General features: G+C 38.9%; 1 protein-coding gene across 14 annotated transcripts in view; it reads right to left on the bottom strand.

The window, feature by feature from the left end:
• The window catches only part of cep164 (centrosomal protein 164), a 215,000-nt gene that overhangs the window by 79,862 nt on the left and 115,468 nt on the right, over nt 1-19,670 (bottom strand). For all 14 annotated transcript variants that reach the window (XM_087976370.1, XM_087976371.1, XM_087976368.1 and 11 more), the window contains 2 exons: nt 14,183-14,293; nt 12,142-12,615 (listed from right to left, as the gene is read on the bottom strand). In XM_087976370.1, the coding sequence (XP_087832496.1) occupies nt 12,142-12,615; nt 14,183-14,293 (585 nt within the window). The remainder of the gene's footprint in view (nt 1-12,141; nt 12,616-14,182; nt 14,294-19,670) is intronic.

The raw sequence follows: 19,670 nt of genomic DNA, 5'->3' as shown, positions 1-19,670 counted from the left end.
GTAAAGTAGCATGGAAAAAGTGCTGAAACTTTATAAAGTTCCAGTTAGATTATGGCTACAGTATTAAGTCTAGTTCTAACTGGAACAATTTAGGAAAGATGTGAAGGTCCTGGGAGAGGGTGCAGAAGAGATTTACTAGAATGAGTCCTGGGGCTAGGGATTTAACCTGCATGAATAGATTGAATGTAGGAGTAGAAGTAGGCCATTCATGACCTGGAATTCACAGCCTGCAAGGATAGTGGAAATGAAGATGATTAATGCTTTCAAAAGGTATTTAGACAGGTACTTCGGGAAAATAGACATCACGGCCATAGGGCTAGAGAACTGGACTGACTGGATTGCTCTACAGAAAACTGGCACGGACTTCACATGCCAAATGGACTCTTTCAGTGTCATTAGGGATCTATGATAAAAGTAAGTCATGTATATGGTGAGTGATTAGTCTGGACTTTCAATGCCTTGAACGGAAATGTGTAATTTTTTTTTAGCTTATCAATGAATTGAATTTTGTAATGCATTTTTGAATGTGCTCCCATTGATTGTCAGCACTATCTTTATTGGTTTTCTACTCTTGGTTGTAGTTATCCAACTGAGACACTTCTTGAAAAGAATTGAAGAGTTAAATTAACAATGAGCACATTAAATTATTTATAAACCAAGAACAAAGCATCCAATGAGGTATTTTCAAAATGATAAGCTAGGCTGTTGCTTATCATCTTGCAAGGTTTTCAGGTAATATTTGCCCTCTATTCTCAAACAAACCCCCACACCAATAAGCCTATTTGGAGGGATTTGCAGTAATGCTGTGTGTACTACAACAGGGATATAATGATACAATAAAGATGTGGTTCATCCAGGTCAAGTTACAGTATGTTGATATGCCTTGTATCCAGGCATCTGATAGCTGACCTGATACACATTACACTTCCACCAACTTCCCTTCTCTTCAAATACCTGACTTGACATCAAATTCGGTGGAAATTGGTAGCAATAGCAAAAGGGAAAATAATAGCACAAGTCTTTTTGGAATATAGTGAAGCTATATAAAAATACTGTGCACCTTATCCAGTATTTTACTTCTAGATGTTTAAAAATTGTTGATGAAACTAAAATATACAAATGAAGGAAAGTTCAATATTTTAGAACGTTTGTGCAATATGATAAGATAATTGTCATATTTCAAATTCAGTGGGAAAATTAACCATTATGTTTTGAGTTAAAACATATATCTAAGATTTAATAACATTCCCAATATTGTTGAGCAGAAATGCTCTGCATGTGTTCTCCTGGTTCTGAAGATCTACATGCTTATATACAGATGTAGCAAAATATATCCCCCCAGATCCCTGTTAAATTGTGAATACTGAAACATGAAGTTGCAGAACAATGTTGTTGGTCAGAAGGAAAATCTCTTACAAATTTTCAACAGTTTTTGATAAGTATATATAGGCAATAACAATAAATAGCCCTCCAGAGATCGAATATTAATCTCCTTTAAATTATATTTTTCTTTTTTAAAAAATGCAATTGACTAATTTACTGACAGAAATGGCAACTGTAGACTAATTAAATCTGAATGCAATTGATTTTTATAAATCTTATTTGAGGCTCAGCATTACTGTACGTCAAAAGCATGCAAAATAAATATAATGAAGACTAATAGTGTTGTCAGTTGTTAATTGCAGTTACTTGGCTGGAATTCTTGACAAATTAATTAGTTGAAAACAATTAAAAAAATACAATTTCAGTTTGAATCAGAATACATCAGACTCTCATCTATAATATTAGTTTTGGAAGCCATGTACAGAGCAGGTTAAAGCATACTGTGCATCAAAGATGATGAGGATGCTTAGTATCCTAGGAAACACAGCAAGGTTAACTGACTCAGTGCACAAACTCTAACTGGCGTGTTGAAGTTTAAAGAATGATTGGAAACAACTATTTTACAATTGGTAAAACAAATGGTCTGCATCTATATAATACCTTCCACAACCTTAAGACTTCCCAAAGTGCTTTATAGATAATGAGATGGTATTTTTATTAAAGTGCGGGTACTGTTGTGACAGAGAAAATGTGGCAACAAAGTTGCACACAGCAAGGGCCCACTAAAAAGCAATGTGATAATTAACTGATACTGTTTATGTGACCTTAATTAAATGTGACCTTAATTAAAGGATTGAATATTAGCAAGACACCAGGTAATCTCCTTTAAATAGTGTGCGTAGGAATGTTTACATATGCATCTGTGAGGGTAGACAAAACCTTGGGTATACATCTCACCTGAAATAGATATGGCAAAGGAGCAATCCCTCAAATGCTGCACTTATAGAGTCATACAGCACAGAAACAGACTCTTGGGGCCAACCAATCCATGCCGACCATAATCCTAACTAGCCCCATCTGCCTGCGCTTGGTCCATATCCCACTATTCCAATTCATGTTCAAAAGTCTGTCAAATGTTGTAACTGGACCTGCATCCACCACTTCCTCTGCAAGTTCATTCCACTCACTAACCACTCTGTGTAAAAAAAATTGCCCCCATGTCTTTTTAAAAATATTTCTACTCTCACCTTAAAAATATGTCCCCTAGTCTTGAAATCCTCCACTCTACGTAAAAAGAACTGCTATTCACCTTACCTATTCCCCTCATGATGCCTTAAACCTCTATTAAAGTCACAGCTTTTCTGTTGCATACCACTCAAGAAGCCTGCTGTTCCTCTCAGTCTGGAAGGCGTCCAGGAGACCCTCCAGCTTAGAGAGCTCACCCTTAATTGACCTGAAAACCCCTCAAACCTTAGGATGGATCTTGGAACTAGAAATAATCCAGACATATTCCCTAAGTGGTGAAATGCTGGAAATGCTTGGTTACAATTTCTGCTGTGTACCTCAGCAAATTGAATAAGCTTGAGTTAATTATAATTCACAGATAACCTCTATTTATCTGACAAGGTCAGAGTTGATAACTTGAACAATGGGTGACCCATCTCTAAAGCTTGTAAAAGAGCTAAAAGACCTACCCTTGCCTCATTAAAAAATTTAAATTGTTTATGTAGTTCCCATATGAAAGAAGCTAAAGACATCTGGAGAAAATAACAAGCATAGAGACAGGGCAATTATATCCATTAGACTTATTGATTATGCATGTGGGTCAAAGGGTTTGATTTTGAAAGAAAAAGACATTTAATATACAATTCTATTTGAACCATTCCAAAGCCTGTATATTGTCATGGAGATGGACTGTGGATGTGAGATGGTGCTTTTGTTAATTTAACTGGATTTTTCTCTCAGAAGACAGCTGTCTCTTTGGTCTGGTGCATTCATGGAGTTGAGGGAACAGTTGGAGATAAATACGAATTGATCTTGCACCTTAAATTCATGTAGCATTCAAAATTAAGTAAACAAATTGATAGCACATTTTGAAGTAAACATATGCAATCTGAAACCATGCCTGAGACATGATTGCAAGATGACAAAGATTGGGTCTTGAATTTGAGGGGCATACAACATTTAAGAAAATCAGGAGGCTAGGTAAAGGTGAAGGGGTAGCAATATTAATCAAGGATGGCACTTGTGCAACAGTTAAATATATCCTTGTTCAAAGATCAGGATACAACATTAGCATGGGTGGAGATGAAGAACATTAGGTAAAACAAGAAACTAATCCGACTCATCTCTAGGTTCCCCAACAGTAAACACAACAGGAGATAAAGAAATATTAGACACTCATGAGAAAGAGACAGCAATAAATCATGATGAATGGCTTTTGCCCGAAATGTCGATTTTCCTGCTCCTCGGATGCTGCCTGACCTGCACTCTAATTTAAACAAAAGCAATAAATCATGGGTGAATTTAATCTACATAAAAAGTGAATACAATCAGATTGGCTGAAGTAGCCTATGAGGAGTTCATAGAATGCTTTAGAGATAGCTTCTTGGAGCAGAATATTTTTGAACTGACTAGAGGGCAGCTTATATTAGACTTATTGTGCAATGTGACACTATTAATTGATTACCTCAGAGTTAAGGCAAACTTTGGTAATCGTGACCATAACATGATTGAATATATATCCAGTTTGAAAAGGAGCTACGATTTTAAACCTAAATAAGGGCAACTTTGTGGGCATGAAAACTGAGCTAGTTGAAGTGAACTGACATACAAGGCAAGGAGACAGATCCATAGAGGAACAATGGCAGACATTTTGAGGGGTTATTTCAGAATATTCAGAATAAGTACACTCTTACTACAAAGGAAAATTCTAAAGGGAGGACCCACTATCCCTGGTGAACTAACTTAGTTAAGGAAAACATAAAACTAAAGTATATAGCTGCATAAAGATCAAATTATTGATCAGAATATGAATGGCAGAAAATGACTAAAGGATTATCATTAAATAAAAGAAAAAGAGCATGAAAGGAAGCTAGCTAGGAATGTAAAAATAGATAGCAAGAGTATATACAGGTAATTATAAAGTAAAGAAGTAAAGAGAGAGACCCTCTGGGTAAAGGTCCTTGAGACAGAGAGAGAATGAGCAGTTAATAATTGATAGAATGGAAACAGCAGATGAAATGTGCAAATATTTTGCTTTTGTGTACATTACAGAGGACAGGAAAGCTCTAAATCAGAAAGTGATGGGAGAAAGGAACTTAGCAAAATTACAATCATGAGAGAAGTGGCACTAAGTCTCAAATGGCATGTGAGCTGATATGTCTTCAGGTCCAGATGGATTTCATTCTAGAGTCTTAACAGACGTTGCTATTGATGATTAGAGGCATTAGTATTAATTTTCCAAAAGTTACGAGATTCAGAAAAGGTTCCATTTGACTTAAAAGTAGCAAATATAACCCCTCCACTCAAGAAGGGAGAGAGGCAGAAAACAGGAAGCCATAGCCCAGTTAGCTTAACGTCAATTATGGAGAAGATGCTAGACTTAATCATTAATGAGATTATAGCAGTGCAATTTGAAAAACATATGGTAATCTAGCTAGGTCAGTATGGTTAAACAGATTTCCCTTTGGTGAAAACAATTTAATCAAGTTATTTCAAGGAGTTATACAGACGATAAAGGGCAGCCTGTGGACATACTATATTTGGATTTCCAAAAGACACTTGATAAGGTGCTACAAAGATTAATGCAGAAAATAAAAGCTGATGCTGTAGGAGTTAGCATATTAGCATGGATTGAAGATGGACTAGCTGGCAGAAAACAGGAAGCATGCATTAATGCGTCTGTTTTTCTCTCACCACAGATGCTGCCAGACCTGTCAAGTTTCTCTAGCATTCTGTCTATGGTTATAAATGGATCTTTGTCTGACTGGCAGGATGTGACAAGCAGAGTCTCACTGTTCTTGGGCCTCAGCATATTATAAAAACATCAATGACTTTGTTGAGTTAGCAACAGCATGGTAGCTAAGTTTTTAAACAACACCAAGGTGATAGGAATAAGGCCATAAGACAATAAGAAATTTGAAAACGAGTCGGCTTCTCAGCCCTCAAGTTTGCTCTGCCATTAAATAGGATCATGGCTGATCCGACATTTTTCATATCCACTTTCCTGAATTTTTCCCATAACCCTCGATTAACATAAATCAAAGAACTGTGAGTGCTGGCAGCATCTGTGGAGAAAAAGTAGAGTTAACATTTTGAGTTTAGTGACACTTCTTCAGAAATAGGAATGCATATTTTGAAGACGACAAAATGGGGAGGTAATGGTCTGGTGGTATTATCGCTGGACTGTTAATCCAGAGACTCAGATAATGTTCTGGGGACCTGGGCTTGGATCCCACCATGACAGATGGTGGATGTTGAATTCAATTAAAAAAATACTGCAATTAAGAGTCCAATGATGACTATGGCAGTTATTAGAAAAAACCATTTGGTTCCCAAATGTCCTTTAGGGAAAGAAACTGCCATCCTTACCTGGTCTGGCCTACACATGACTCCAGACCCACAGCAACATGGTTGACTCTTAACTGCCCTCTGGGATGAGCAATAAATGCTGGCCTAGCCAGTGACGCCTGCATCCCATGAGTTAATGAAAAAAAAAGTAAACTGCAGATGAATATATAGATAGGTTGAGTGCATCTGCAAAAACCTGAAAGATGGAGTAGAATGGGAGAAAACATGTTTGCTGGGAAAAATAAAAAAGTAGAGTATTGCCTAACAAAGAACAAATAAAGTTAGCATGCAGGTTCAACACATAAACAAGGCAACAAATGGAATGCTACCCTTTTATTACAAGAGGAATGGAAGTCAACACTAACAACAAAATGATTCAGTTATGTTGGCCACTGGTGAGGCCAAATCTCAAATACTGTATGTTGTTTTGGTTTCCTAGTTAAGTAAGGGTTTAAATGTATTGGAGGAGGTTCAGAGGGTGTTTACTAAATCGATAACTAGAATGAATGGATTGTTGGGCTGTCTAGACAAATTTCCATTAGAGTTTGGAAGAGTAAAAGTAACTTGAAAGAACATGAATGTCTTGACAGATGGAAATAGAAAGGACATTTCTTCTATGGACAGTCTAGAACAAGGGAGAATGGTTTTAAAATTAGGGACTGCCCTTTAGAGAGAGAGAACTTCTTTTTCTCTCAGAGGATTGTGTAACTTTGGAATTCTCTGTCTCAGAGGTCTGAGAGGCTGGGTCAATGGATATTTCTAAGATAGAGGTGGATAGATTCTAAACAGGAGAAACAAGGATTGTCAGGGATAGAAAGGGAACCATTTTTGAGGGGGAGAGGGAGCTGGGAAGTTTGTCAAACTGGAACCAAGAGGAAGAGATTTAGAAGATCCTCACAAAGTCTTGTTGCAGTGAGCAGAGTTAGCTTGGAAAGCAGTTGATTTTTGCTAATTGTCAGTATAGGGATTTGAGAAATCCACTGTCATGATGTCTTTGAAGAAATGTTGGTGGGTTGCTTAGCCAAAACCTGATAGAAAAATCCTCTTTTGCTTTTAATTCTTTCACAGGATGTGGGCATCACTGACTAGGTCTGCATTTAAAGCCCTCCCTAATTGCCTTTTAGAAAGTGGTGGTAAGCTGGCTTCATGATTTACTGTGGTTCATGTGGTATAGGTACACTAAGTTCCGTTGGGAGTTCCTGGAATTTGACTCAGCAACAGTGTAGGACCAGTAATATAGCTTTCAGTCAGGATGGAATGTGATTTAGATGGGACCTTGTAAGTTCCTATGTAAGTGTTCCTTGTAAGTGTTCCTATGCATCTGCTTTCCTTGCCTTTGTGACTGGTAGGTTGCAGATTTGGAAGGTGTTCATGAACAATTCTTGTTAAGTTGCTGGAGTGCATCTTGTAGAATGGTACATGCTGATGCCACTGTACATCTTTAAGCAGGCAGATGTGATGCCAATCAAATCTTGTATCAGGCCAGGTGAGGTTAACTTAACTACTGGGGAAGGGTAAACTAAATTCTGGAGAGAAAATACAACAGATTTGCAAAGCAAATATTTTATTTGAAAATTGTGTTTTATTCTAGCAAAACAAAACAAATTATTTTGGTAAGGGGAGTTATGATGAAGATTTTAAACATGGAAGGTTGGATTCTGGGTAATCCAAGATGAAGGACGGGAAAAATTTCTGGCTGTAAGAGCTGCTCCTTTTTTTGAGGTATTTTAGGTGTTGGAGGTGATTTCCTCGAATTCCAGGAGCAGCAATTACTGTTTTATATGCTGTTGCATTGTCTTGGAACTTCGGAAAAAAAAAGTCAAAACAACAGCAGTTTTAAAAGGGAGAAGAGCAGACAAAGGAAGCACATGGTGAGGACAGTGCAGGAGAGAGAGAGAGAGAGAGAAAACGAACGAACGAACAGCCTTTGCTGTTTGAATTTGTGTATTTTTGGACATCAGAGTGCATCTGGGAAAAGTAACAATTCATAACTAATCTTGAAGGAACTGTTGGGCGAAGTTCACAGCACAGAATCAGATAAGTTAATTGTTGTTTTAAGTCTGTCCAAGAGAAAGGCTGTATCAGTGAGTACAGTGGGTTCTTTCTTGATTATATGTTTTTGGAGATAAGTCTCTTGATTAAACTTAAAATATAAGCTATAGCTATTAATTTAACCTGGGGCAGTGTTTGGAGAGGAATAAAACGGTGTTATTTTCTGGGTCTGTAGATTGTGAAGGAGCAAAAATGGCCTTTGCAGATATGTGTACTTCTTGTCAGACGTGGGAGTTTAAAAAGTGTTTAAGGGTTACTGCAGATTATATCTGCCATAAAATGCTGTTGGATGCGAACCTTATCAGATCAAGTGGATCGGTTGAAGAGACAGATAGAAGCGATGAGGGATTTGCAATAGCAACAGTCTGTGATGAATGGCAGTTATAGGAAGGGGGAGAAGTCTCAGATACAGTCACATAGATGGGTTAACTCCAGGAAAGGTAGGAGAGGTAGGCAGCTAGTGCGGGAGTCTTTTGTGGATATACCCATTTCAAACAGGTATGCTGTTTTGGAAAATGTAGGGGGTGATGGATTCTCAGGGGAATGTAGCACAAATAGCCAAGTTTCTGGTATTGAGACTGGCTGTAATGCAAAGAGGGGTACGTCGGGTTCCAAGAGATCAATTGTGTTAGGGGATTCTCCAGTCTGAGGTACAAACGTTTCTGTGGCCAGCAGAGAAAAAGCAGAATGGTGTGTTGTTTCCCTGGTGCCAGGATCAAGTCTCAGAGAGGGTGCAGAATGTTCTCACGGGGGAGAGGGGACATTAGGAGGTCATTGTCCACATTAGAACCGATGACATAGGAAGGGAAAAGATTGAGATTCTGAAGGGAGATTACAGAAAGTTAGGCAGAAATTTAAAAAGAAGGTCCTCAAGGGTAGTAATATCTGGATTACTCCCAGTGCTACAAGCTAGTGAGGGCAGGATTAGGAGGATAGAGCAGATGAATGCATGGCTGAGGAGCTGATGTATGGGAGAAGGATTCACATTTTTGGATCATTGGAATCTCTTTTGGGTAGAAGTGACCGATACAAGAAGGACGGATTGCACCTAAATTAGAAGGGGACTAATATACTGGCAGGGAAATTTGCCACAACTGCTTGGGAGAATTTAAACTAGCAAGGTGGGGGGGTTGGGACCCAGGGAGATAGTGAGGAAAGAGATCAATCTGAGACTGGTACAGTTGAGAACAGAAGTGAGTCAAACATTCAGGGCAGGCAGGGATAAGGTAGGACTAATAAATTAAACTGCATTTATTTCAATGCAAGGAGCCTAACAGGGAAGGCAGATGAACTCAGGGCATGGTTAGGAACATGGGACTGAGATATCACAGCAATTACAGAAACATGGCTCAGGGATGGGCAGGACTGGCAGCGTAATGTTCAAGGATACAAATGCGACAGGAAGGATAGAAAGGGAGGCAAGAGAGGAGGGGGAGTGGCATTTTCGATAAGGGAGAACATTACAGCTGTGCTGAGGGAGGATATTCCCGGAAATACATCCAGGGAAGTTATTTGGGTGGAACTGAGAAATAAGAAGGGGATGATCACCTTATTGGGATTGTATTGTAGACCCCCCAATAGTCAGAGAGAAATTGAGAAACAAACTTGTAAGGAGATCTCAGCTATCTGTAAGAATAATAGGGTATTATGGTAGCGGATTTTAACTTTCCAAACATCGACTGGGACTGCCACAGTGTTAAAGGTTTAGATGGAGAGGAATTTCTTAAGTGTGTACAAGACAATTTTCTGATTCAGTATGTGAATGTACCTACTAGAGAAGGTGCAAAACTTGACCTTCCTCTTGGGAAATAAAGGCAGGGCAGGTGACTGAGGTGTCAGTGGGGGAGCACTTTGGGGCCAGCGACCATAATTCTATTTGTTTTAAAATCGTGATGGAAAAGGATAGACCAGATCTAAAAGTTGAACTTCTAAATTGGAGAAAGGCCAATTTTGACAGTATTAGGCAAGAACTTTCGAAAGCTGATTGGAGGCAGGTAAAGAGATGGCTGGTAAATGGGAAGTCTTCAGAAATGAGATAACAAGAATCTAGAGAAAGTATATTCCTGTCAGGGTGAAAGGGACGGCTGGTAGGTACAGGGAATGCTGGATGACTAAAGAAATTGAGGGTTTGGTTAAGAAAAAGGAAGCATATTCAGATATAGACAGGATAGATCGAGTGAATCCTTAGAAGAGTATAAAGGAAGTAGGAGTATATTTAAGAGGAAAATCAGGAGGGCAAAACAGGGACATGAGATAGCTTTGGCAAATATAATTAAGGAGAATCCAAAGGGTTTTTACTAATATATTAAGGACAAAAGGGTAACTAGGGAGAGAATAGGGCGCCTCAAAGATCAGCAAGGCGGCCTTTGTGTGGAGCCACAGAAAATGGGGGAGATACTAAATGAATATTTTGCATCAGTATTTAATGTGGAAAAGGATATGGAAGATATAGACTGTAGGGAAATAGATGGTGACATCTTGCAAAATGTCCAGATGACAGAGGAGGAAGTGCTGGATGGCTTGAAACGGTTAAAGGCGGATAACTCCGAGAACTCTGTGGGAAGCTACAGAAGTGATTGCTGGGCCTCTTGCTGAGATATTTGTATCATCGATAGTCACAGGTGAGGTGCCAGAAGACTGGAGGTTGGCAAACGTGGTGCCACTGTTTAAGAAGGGCGGTAAAGACAAGCCAGGGAACTATAGACCGGTGAGTCTGACCTCGGTGGTGGGCAAGCTGTTGGAGGGAATCCTGAGGGACAGGATGTACATGTATTTGGAAAGGCAAGGACTGATTTGGGATAGTCAACACGGCTTTGTGCGTGGGAAATCATGTCTCACAAACTTGGTTGAGATTTTTGAAGAAGTAATAAAGAAGATCGATGAGGGCAGAGCAGTAAATGTGATCTATATGGACTTCAGTAAGGCGTTCGATAAGGTTCCCCATGGGAGACTGATTAGCAAGGTTAGATCTCATGGAATACAGGAGAACTAGCCATTTGGATACAGAACTGGCTCAAAGGTAGAAGACAGAGGGTGGTGATGGAGGGTTGTTTTTCAGACTGGAGGCCTGTGACTAGTGGAGTGCCACAAGAATCAGTGCTGCGTCCTCTACTTCTTGTCATTTACATAAATGATTTGGATGCGAGCATAAGAGGTATAGTTAGTAAGTTTGCAGATGACACCAAAATTGGAGGTGTAATGGACAATGAAGAGGGTTACCTCAGATTACAACAGGATCTGGACCAGATGGTCCAATGGGCTGAGAAGTGGCAGGTGGAGTTTAATTCAGATAAATGTCAGGTGCTGCATTTTGGGAAAGCAAATCTTAGCAGGACTTATGCACTTAATGGTAAGGTCCTAGGGAGTGTTGCTGAACAAAGAGACCTTGGAATGCAGGTTCATAGCTCCTTGAAAGGGGAGTCGCAAGTAGATAGGATAGTGAAGAAGGCGCTTGGTATGCTTTCCTTTATTGGTCAGAGTATTGAGTACAGGAGTTGGGAGGTCATGTTGCGGCTGTATAGGACATTGGTTAGGCCACTGTTGAAATATTGCATGCAATTCTGGTCTCCTTCCTATCAGAAAGATGTTGTGAAACTTGAAACGGTTCAGAAAAGATTTACAAGGATGTTGCCAGGGTTGGAGGATCTGAGCTACAGGGAGAGACTGAACAGGTTGGGGCTTTTTCCCGAGAGCGTCGGAGGCTGAGGGGTGACCTTACAGAGGTTTACAAAATTATGAGGGGCATGGATAGGATAAATTGACAAAGTATTTTCCTTGGGGTCAGGGAGTCCAGAACTAGAGGGCATAGGTTTAGGGTGAGAGAGAAAAGATATAAGAGACCTAAGGGGCAACTTTTTCACGCAGAGGGTGGTACATGTATGGAATGAGCTGCCAGAGGATGTGGTGGAGGCTGGTACAATTGCAACATTTAAGAAGCATTTGGATGGGTATATGAATAGGAAGTGTTTGGAGCAATATGGACCGGGTGCTGGCAGGTGGGACTAGATTGGGTTGGGCTATCTGGTCGGCATGGACAGGTTGGACCGAAGGGTCTGTTTCCATGCTGTACATCTCTATGACTCTATGAATCATTCAGAGAAACTAATATGCAAATAGTCCTTTCCAACCTGATACAAGTCCGCAAAAAAATGGGAAGTGAACAGGGTTGACTATTTCATTTGTTATGTATCATACCTTGTGAGGTTCATGAGGATTACCGCGAGTCATCATGGAGTCTTGTTTGTCCCCATCTTTCGATCCATTGTCTGCCTTAATTTTCACATCTTTGGTGACACAGCCAGATTTGGGGTCATCCCCATTCTTATGTTGAGACTTTACATCTTCACCATCAACTGGAGGCAATTTTGACGAGTTACCCAGAGAATCACATTTACTATCTCCAGCTCCAATTTCATCATTTTCTTCTCCGTTAATTGCCATTGAACATTCGTTGACACCTGGTTTTTCAGCTTGCATTAGAATGACATCATTTTCTGTGTCACTCCCACTTTTATCTTGGATGTCTAATTTCTCATCAATACTGTCAATGTCATTATCAGCTTCTTTATCAGGGGTTAACTTGTTTGGGGTTGGGGGCTGCACATCTCGACTTTCTGAGTCAAGCACACTTCCAGGTAGACTTCTTTCCTGGCTTTGCTCATACGATACCTGTTTTGCATTTGCAAGTTGCAAATCACCAAAAACAACAGGTCAGTAAGTTCTGCTTAGCAGCCAATGCCAACCTTTTTTTAAAATCACTTTCTCTAAGTTGCATTGAAGTAAAATATGCTTACAATTATTGAGAGTAATAGGTTTAAAGGGTTAGAAAAACATAAATGTTTGATAAACTTTAACTGTATTGCTTGGATTTTTTTGTTAAAGCATCCATTGATACCACTACACAATACAGGCATATGCTATGTGGCATGCATAATGTTGTCGCATACATCAACACAAATGGGCAAATTCATCCCAAGTGTGACTGATATGCTGTGTGGAACAACTTCAAAGAGAGACGTGACATGGTCATATTCATTAAAAAAAAAGAGATAATATTTTGTTGAGCTGTGTTGGATGTAATTCACTGCAGATAAACTCAGTCAACATTGAAGAAAAGAATGGAATATGGAATTTGGCATGTTATAAACAGTCAATGGATTTCTGCAGACCAATATGAAAAATGTGACAAGTGGAGAATGGAATTGAGCACCACAGGGTTTATAATTCAGAGGTTAAGCGTAAGTTAAAAAAACTGGGTACCAGAGATGCTAAGTCTCCAGTCATTTCTTTTTAAAAGGCATTGAAGTGATACGTGCTTATTTCAGGGGAGGAGGAGAAGAATTTTATACCAGTATAAAATTGAGCTTCCTTTTTCCAGATAATGTTAGTGGCTCCCACACATGGACAGAATAGCCAGAGAGCAGAGAAAATAATTTTTACAAGGATGGAGTATGTTGCCTGGTTTAATGAAAGTGGACTATATTTTGAAAGTTACATATCAAAACATTTTTATGTAGATGGATTCCATTTCAGCTCAGTCATTCCAGATTTCTAAACTAGAAACAGTGAAGAAAACTAATGTGTGACAATGTATTACCTTGCTGAATATATTTGACCTTACCAAGAATTCTTGGCATGTTTTTTTAAAGCAATAAACTCAGTCTAGAAGACAGTAAGCTTTTTGACTATCTGGTGCACAGAACCGAAATGAATTGCACAAATAATAGCATGTAGTAACTAAAAACTGAAGGAACTGTGGATGCTGTAAATCAGAAACAAAAACCGAAAATGCTGGAAAAGCGCAGTAGGTCTGGCAGCATCTGTGCAGAGAAATCAGATTTTCGGGTCCAATGACCCTTCCTCAGAACTAATTCTTGCAAGTTCTGAGAAAGGGTCACTGGACCCGAAATGTTATCTCTGATTTCTCTGCACGGATGCTACCAGACCTGCTGAGCTTTTCCAGCAATTTCTGTTTTTTGAGCACATACCAACTGTTGGTCAGCCAGCCAAATTTGGTGTGGTCGTTCAGTTTTTCTCTGAATCTAGGAATTAGCTTTGCCAATTCTATGTACACAGCCACCAACCCATCTACAAAAGAAAAGCTCTAAAGCTTATAATCCAGAAATAGAGAGAAATAGGATAATTAGTAATGGGTGGGAAGGGAATTACGAAGGTCAGGCTACAAATATTCAGTGACATTAGTCTTGTGATGCCAACACAGCTAATCAAAAGTCACCTCTTTCTGACTTCCAGCTTCTTCATCAGACCCTGGGAGGTTTTGAAGCTCAGGTTCAGTCCCTTCTTCAACATGGTCATGATCTGCATCCTCATCAATTTCTGCACTTTCCTGAAGTAAATATCCAATGGTGATATCAATGAACAATAAACATGTACAGCATAATCAATGGCAAACAAATGACTACCTAAGCCCTATGTGTGAAACCTATTATATTATTTCTATGATCTAATTTTTTCACATCTGCTGTACACATGTAAACAATCAGAATACAAAACCAGCATAACACAAAACGATGGTCATGAAGTACTTTGAAAGGCTGGTGATGTCATTAATCAACTCCAACCTCCCCATTATTCTTGACCAACTCCAATTGGCCTATCAGACCAACAGATCCACGTCAGATGCCATATCACTTGCCCCTCATTCCTCCCTCGAACATCTTGACACCAAGAATAGCTATGGAAGAATCCTACTCATTGACTTCAGTTCAGCCTTCAACACTATTATCTCCTCGAGAATGATTACTAAACTTAGTAATCTGAGACTATGCCCCACCCTCTGCAACTGGATCCTCAGTTTCCTGACCCACAGGCCACAATCAGTGAAGACTGGGGACAATATTTCATCCTCACGAACACTCAACACTGGTGCCCCCCAGGAATGTGTACTCAGCCCCCTACTGTACTCACTGTATACCCATGCCTGTGTCGCCAAATACCAGATTAATGCCATTTACAACTTCGCTGATGACACCACCATAGTCAGTCGAATCTCAGATGGCGATGAAACAGACTACAAACGGAAGATGGAAGACCTGGAAAGATGGTGCATGAGAACAACCTAGCTCTCAATGCCATCAAAACCAAGGAACTCATTTTTGACTTTCAGCGGTGAAACAAGTGGAGAGAATCAAGCTCCAGGCAGTGGTCATCCACAAGAAGCTTTCTTGGACTCTTCATGTGGATGCACTGGTTACAAAGACCAACAACATTTTTTCTTCCTCAGGCAGCTGAGAAAACTTGGCATGTCGGCAAATACCCTTGCCAACTTTTATAGATGCACCATCGAGAGCATTCTGTCTGGATGTATCACTATCTAGTATGGCAACTGTACCATTCAAGATCGAAGACGGTTATAGAGAGTATTGAACTCGGCCCGGACAATTACAAAGGCCAACCTCCCATTTATAGAATACGCTGTCAATGAAAGGCCACCAGCATTCTCAAAGATCCATCCCACTCTGGCAATGCTTTTCTCCAACGTCTACCACTGGGGAGAAGGTACAGAAGCCTGAACACACTCACCAGCCGGTTTCAAAACAGTTTCTACCCTACTGCTGTTAGAATATTGAATGGATTCAGAAACTCCTAGCATTCCCCTGTCCCTGTGTTTTGGTTTTTGCCTCTGTTTACCTATTATTTACTTATCTATGCTATTTAACGATCTGATCTGCCTGTATTGCTTACAAGACAAAGCTTTTCACTGTGCCTCAGTACATGTGACAATAAATTCAATTCAATTCAATTCCATACCAGCATTTGCAAGTGTACTTTCAGCAATTTCATAAACCTGCATGAGGAGACCTGAAAATTACTAACTATAGTTCAGTGAAAAATGACAAATATTTTTGTCATTTAAAATACTAAATTTATTCTCAAATTACATTTCAAATTAATGAGAATATAAGGGGCATGAAGAACACAACCTAAGCTGTACCATGGGATGTTGCATCTTAAAATTTCTTGTAAGGGGGCAAACCATGGACAAAAGCTGTGTAAATTAAAATTCAAAGGAATATGCTGATCATCAGATTGATTAAAACAATGGCAAGAGTTTCCATTAACTTGTCCTCTGTATGAATAAGAGATCTTTTGAAGGTCACATATCTAGTTTTAATTTCCTTAATCAGATGCAGTCTGGGTTTTGTCTTTAGCTGTCAAACTAGTTGGTGGAAGTTACTCCAGTATACAATCTCTCAGTAAGTGCCAAATCTATTAAAAAATGTGCAGATGATATTTGTCTTGCAATAATTCTTGTAATATGAATCTGAAGTCATAGATACTGCTATCTTAGTGTGACTATCTTGTTTTGTTTACTACTTCTTCACATTTCATGAGACAAAGGAATACATTTGATGTAAAAAATATAATGCAGTAGGATCTTACTTCTTTCTCCAGAAAGTTGGCAGTCCCTAACTTTGATTCTTTGCCAAGGAAGTTCACAAAAGGTTGTCTAAAAATAAAATGCTGGAAATACACAAAGGGTCCACCATCATCACTAGACAGGGCAAACAAGTTGTTGTTTCACAAATAGACCCAGTGGCAGAAATTCTGATGAATCCAGTTTTAAAGATTGTTCTCCTAATATTGTATGTCCTTCTGTACAATGCCACAGGAGATCAAGTAACTATTAAAAATTTACAGATATTCTTCTTTACCCAAAAAGTGGTTAAAATCCAGAACTGGGCACCACATGGTAAAACAGCAGAGATGCATTTAAAGGTAAGTTAGGTAAATACATGAAGATTACTGCATTGGAATCCTTGCCGATTATTCATTATTTTTACTTTATTCTTTTATTAATTTTGGATTGGAGCTGGGACCTGGGAACTGTGAAGTAAAGATGGCTTTTGAACTGTACATAACAGCTTGTGTTAGAAGGAAAACAGACCAAACAAGCTTTGGTTTATTCATGAGGCTAGCCTAGATGTCAATTAGAGATTAGTTCCTTGTCAAGATTCTGCAGATACTTTGTCACTGGGGAAGAGCATTATATCTAAATATATTGCAGAAATTGGATATTAACAAGGTCAGTGTCTGGGAATTGGCTCCAGCAAGTCTGAAAATGACCTTAATATTCAAGCACATGGCAGGTGCTGATTGGCAACTAGGAGCTTGTGGAGGAGATTGTCAGTGTATCAGGGAGTGGTCAGAGTTTGAATTGGGTTTGGACTAAGTTTTGTTGGAAAAAGGAAGCTGAATGTTGGTGCTACAGCATGAAGGTTTGTTAGCTCTTTGCCTAACCTCCCAACAGCAGCTCTTGGAAACTCAGAAAAGAAAGCTAAGTTGTAAGCATTACTGCCTTTATCTGAGTGAACTGAAAAGATGATCCTATTGTACATCTCCAATAAATAAATCATCTATGCCAGTGGAATAATGCATGATGAAAACTACTTCAGTAATCTGGCCAGTTTTGTTATTCTTTTACATATCCCTTAAGTATGTCTGATTGCCTATCTGTCTGTCTTTTGTATGAATAGAGCTGAAAACAAGCAGTTTTGAATTTATAGCTCAGGCCAATTAGATTACTTTGTTTAATTTTACCCTGCTAAAGTTACTATATCATTAATAAATTGCAAAATTGTTTGTTTAAGATTCAAACCAGTGTCTGGAATTGACAATTCACAGAGTCTGGGATTTGTTATCCAAAAGTCTGCTTAGGAATCATTGGGACCAACTTTGAGAATCTTTAAAGGTTTTAATGATACATTGTTGTGAACACAAAGGTAGGAAGACTGATTTGGTTGAACTGTCTGTTGCTGTGTCATAACAAGAGGAATGAATCGATAAAGTATGGCACTGGAAAAAGCTCAGCAGGTCAGGCAGTATCCAAAAAGCAGGAGAGATGAGCTTTCGGGCAGGATCCTTCATCAAGAGGAATAGAAGTTTAAGTTGAAAGGGTCATGTGAGATTTATGTGGAGTACAAACTCTAGCAAGGATCAGTTAGGCCAACTGCCCTATTGCTGTCGTGTAAATTCTATGCAACTCTGTGTAATAACTATGAGTGTAAACTCAAAAGTTACTTTCCGTTCATTTCTTCTTTGTTCGATTGTGCCCCCTGTACTGAGAATGGACAGAAAATTCAATATGTTTTAAAGCAAAGTGTGTCCCGATCCTGGTAGTATCCTCTGCTGCAGTGTGTTTAACACCAGGTAAGAATTTCATACATGCAATCTGAGGAATTTTTTTTTTGCTAAGGTACATAAATGCAAATCATCCAGCACCATTCTACAAATCTGCTGTAATAAAATGTAAGATCTTGACAAGATAGTTGTATCTTTCCTTTCTGGTATTCCACTAAAAACACTAAAAATCCAAAATATTTGAAAGAATACTAGATAAAGGCTAAACCTAGAAACATAAGGATATAAACCAGTAACTAAATAGATTTTAAAACACTGATGGTGAAGAAAATGCTGCAGTAGATTTCTTTTCCTTTCACACTCACACACACCTCAGATAATTATTAAACAGCTCAAGCAACTAGGAATTAATTTGGTGTTGCTTTTTGTAAATCCCAGAGGGAAAAATCTAATTACTGTTACCCGATTCGTTCTGTCAGCAGGGGTGGTACTTCATCTATACCACAGCTGGAGAGTATACTGGAGATACAATCTTTAACCCTGTGAGTAAGGCAGCATTAAAAACATCTACATAGAAATCTCAGGTTGTCTAGAAAACACTGAAAATTGCAAATGCAATTAATAACTTCATAAGTTTCCATTCTATGTTCAAAATAAAATGCAGAGAAAATCATTTTGTTTTTGTATGATTCTCCACTCAGCTCAGCTGGAGAACTTTCAGACTTTATGTGACATTCCACATATTAAGTATGTGAGAATTAAAAATTCAATACATTTAAAGGGAACATACCAGTGACTTCAAATTGCATGCATGCCACAATATGTATTTTGTTGTTTTCACGTGTACCTATCCAATCATACTTAAAGAATTTCCTCCAATGGTTTCTCTTCCCACTCCTGCACTATTACCTCTGGAATCCATCAAGAATCTATTCTTAGCCCCTACATAATCTACATGTGCAGTAATCAGGTCCATCTCTGCCTTACCATGACTTTTTCCAATCCCTTCATTGGTTCTGTATCATTTATCTACTTGTCCAACATCCAGTGCAGAATGAGCCTCAATTTTCTTCAATTAAAGGTTTGGAACAGAAATATGTCTTCAGCACTTGCACAAACTCTGTTCCCTTGTCAGCAACTTGATTCCCCTCTTTGGGTACGATATCAAACTAAATAGACAGCTTACAACCTTGACATCCCATTCAGCCTCAAGTTGAACCTTTGAGTCCATACCTTCTCCATCACAAGCACCTGCTTCTACCTCCATGGCATCTTCTCTCTTGGTTTTTCTATATTAAAAGGTTCCACACAAATGCAAGTTGATGTTCTTTGAACAAAGGCAATACTACATTATAGGTGAAAACATATGTATTTAAAGATGTCTTTATTGAAACATTTAAAATTCCACGCTAGAAAGCATCAGCAAAGGCAGCATCTAATTTCAGAATGAGTTTCAAATCAATAATTGAATAGCTAGCTTGCATTCACTGCCCAGAACTAAATTTGAATGGCCTTTTTGGGTAAAGTTATCAGAGGTCTACTGTTTAGTATGGAATGGTATTGCAATATAAACTAATGTCTTCAGGACGTGTAGGACAAGAAGAAAAAGGAGGCCTGACTGA

The sequence above is a fragment of the Chiloscyllium plagiosum genome, unplaced genomic scaffold (assembly GCF_037043375.1).
Source record: "Chiloscyllium plagiosum isolate Xiang-an unplaced genomic scaffold, Cpla_swu_hap1 HiC_scaffold_29, whole genome shotgun sequence".
Lineage (NCBI taxonomy): Eukaryota > Metazoa > Chordata > Chondrichthyes > Orectolobiformes > Hemiscylliidae > Chiloscyllium > Chiloscyllium plagiosum.
This window is presented reverse-complemented; position numbering and strand designations above follow the sequence as displayed.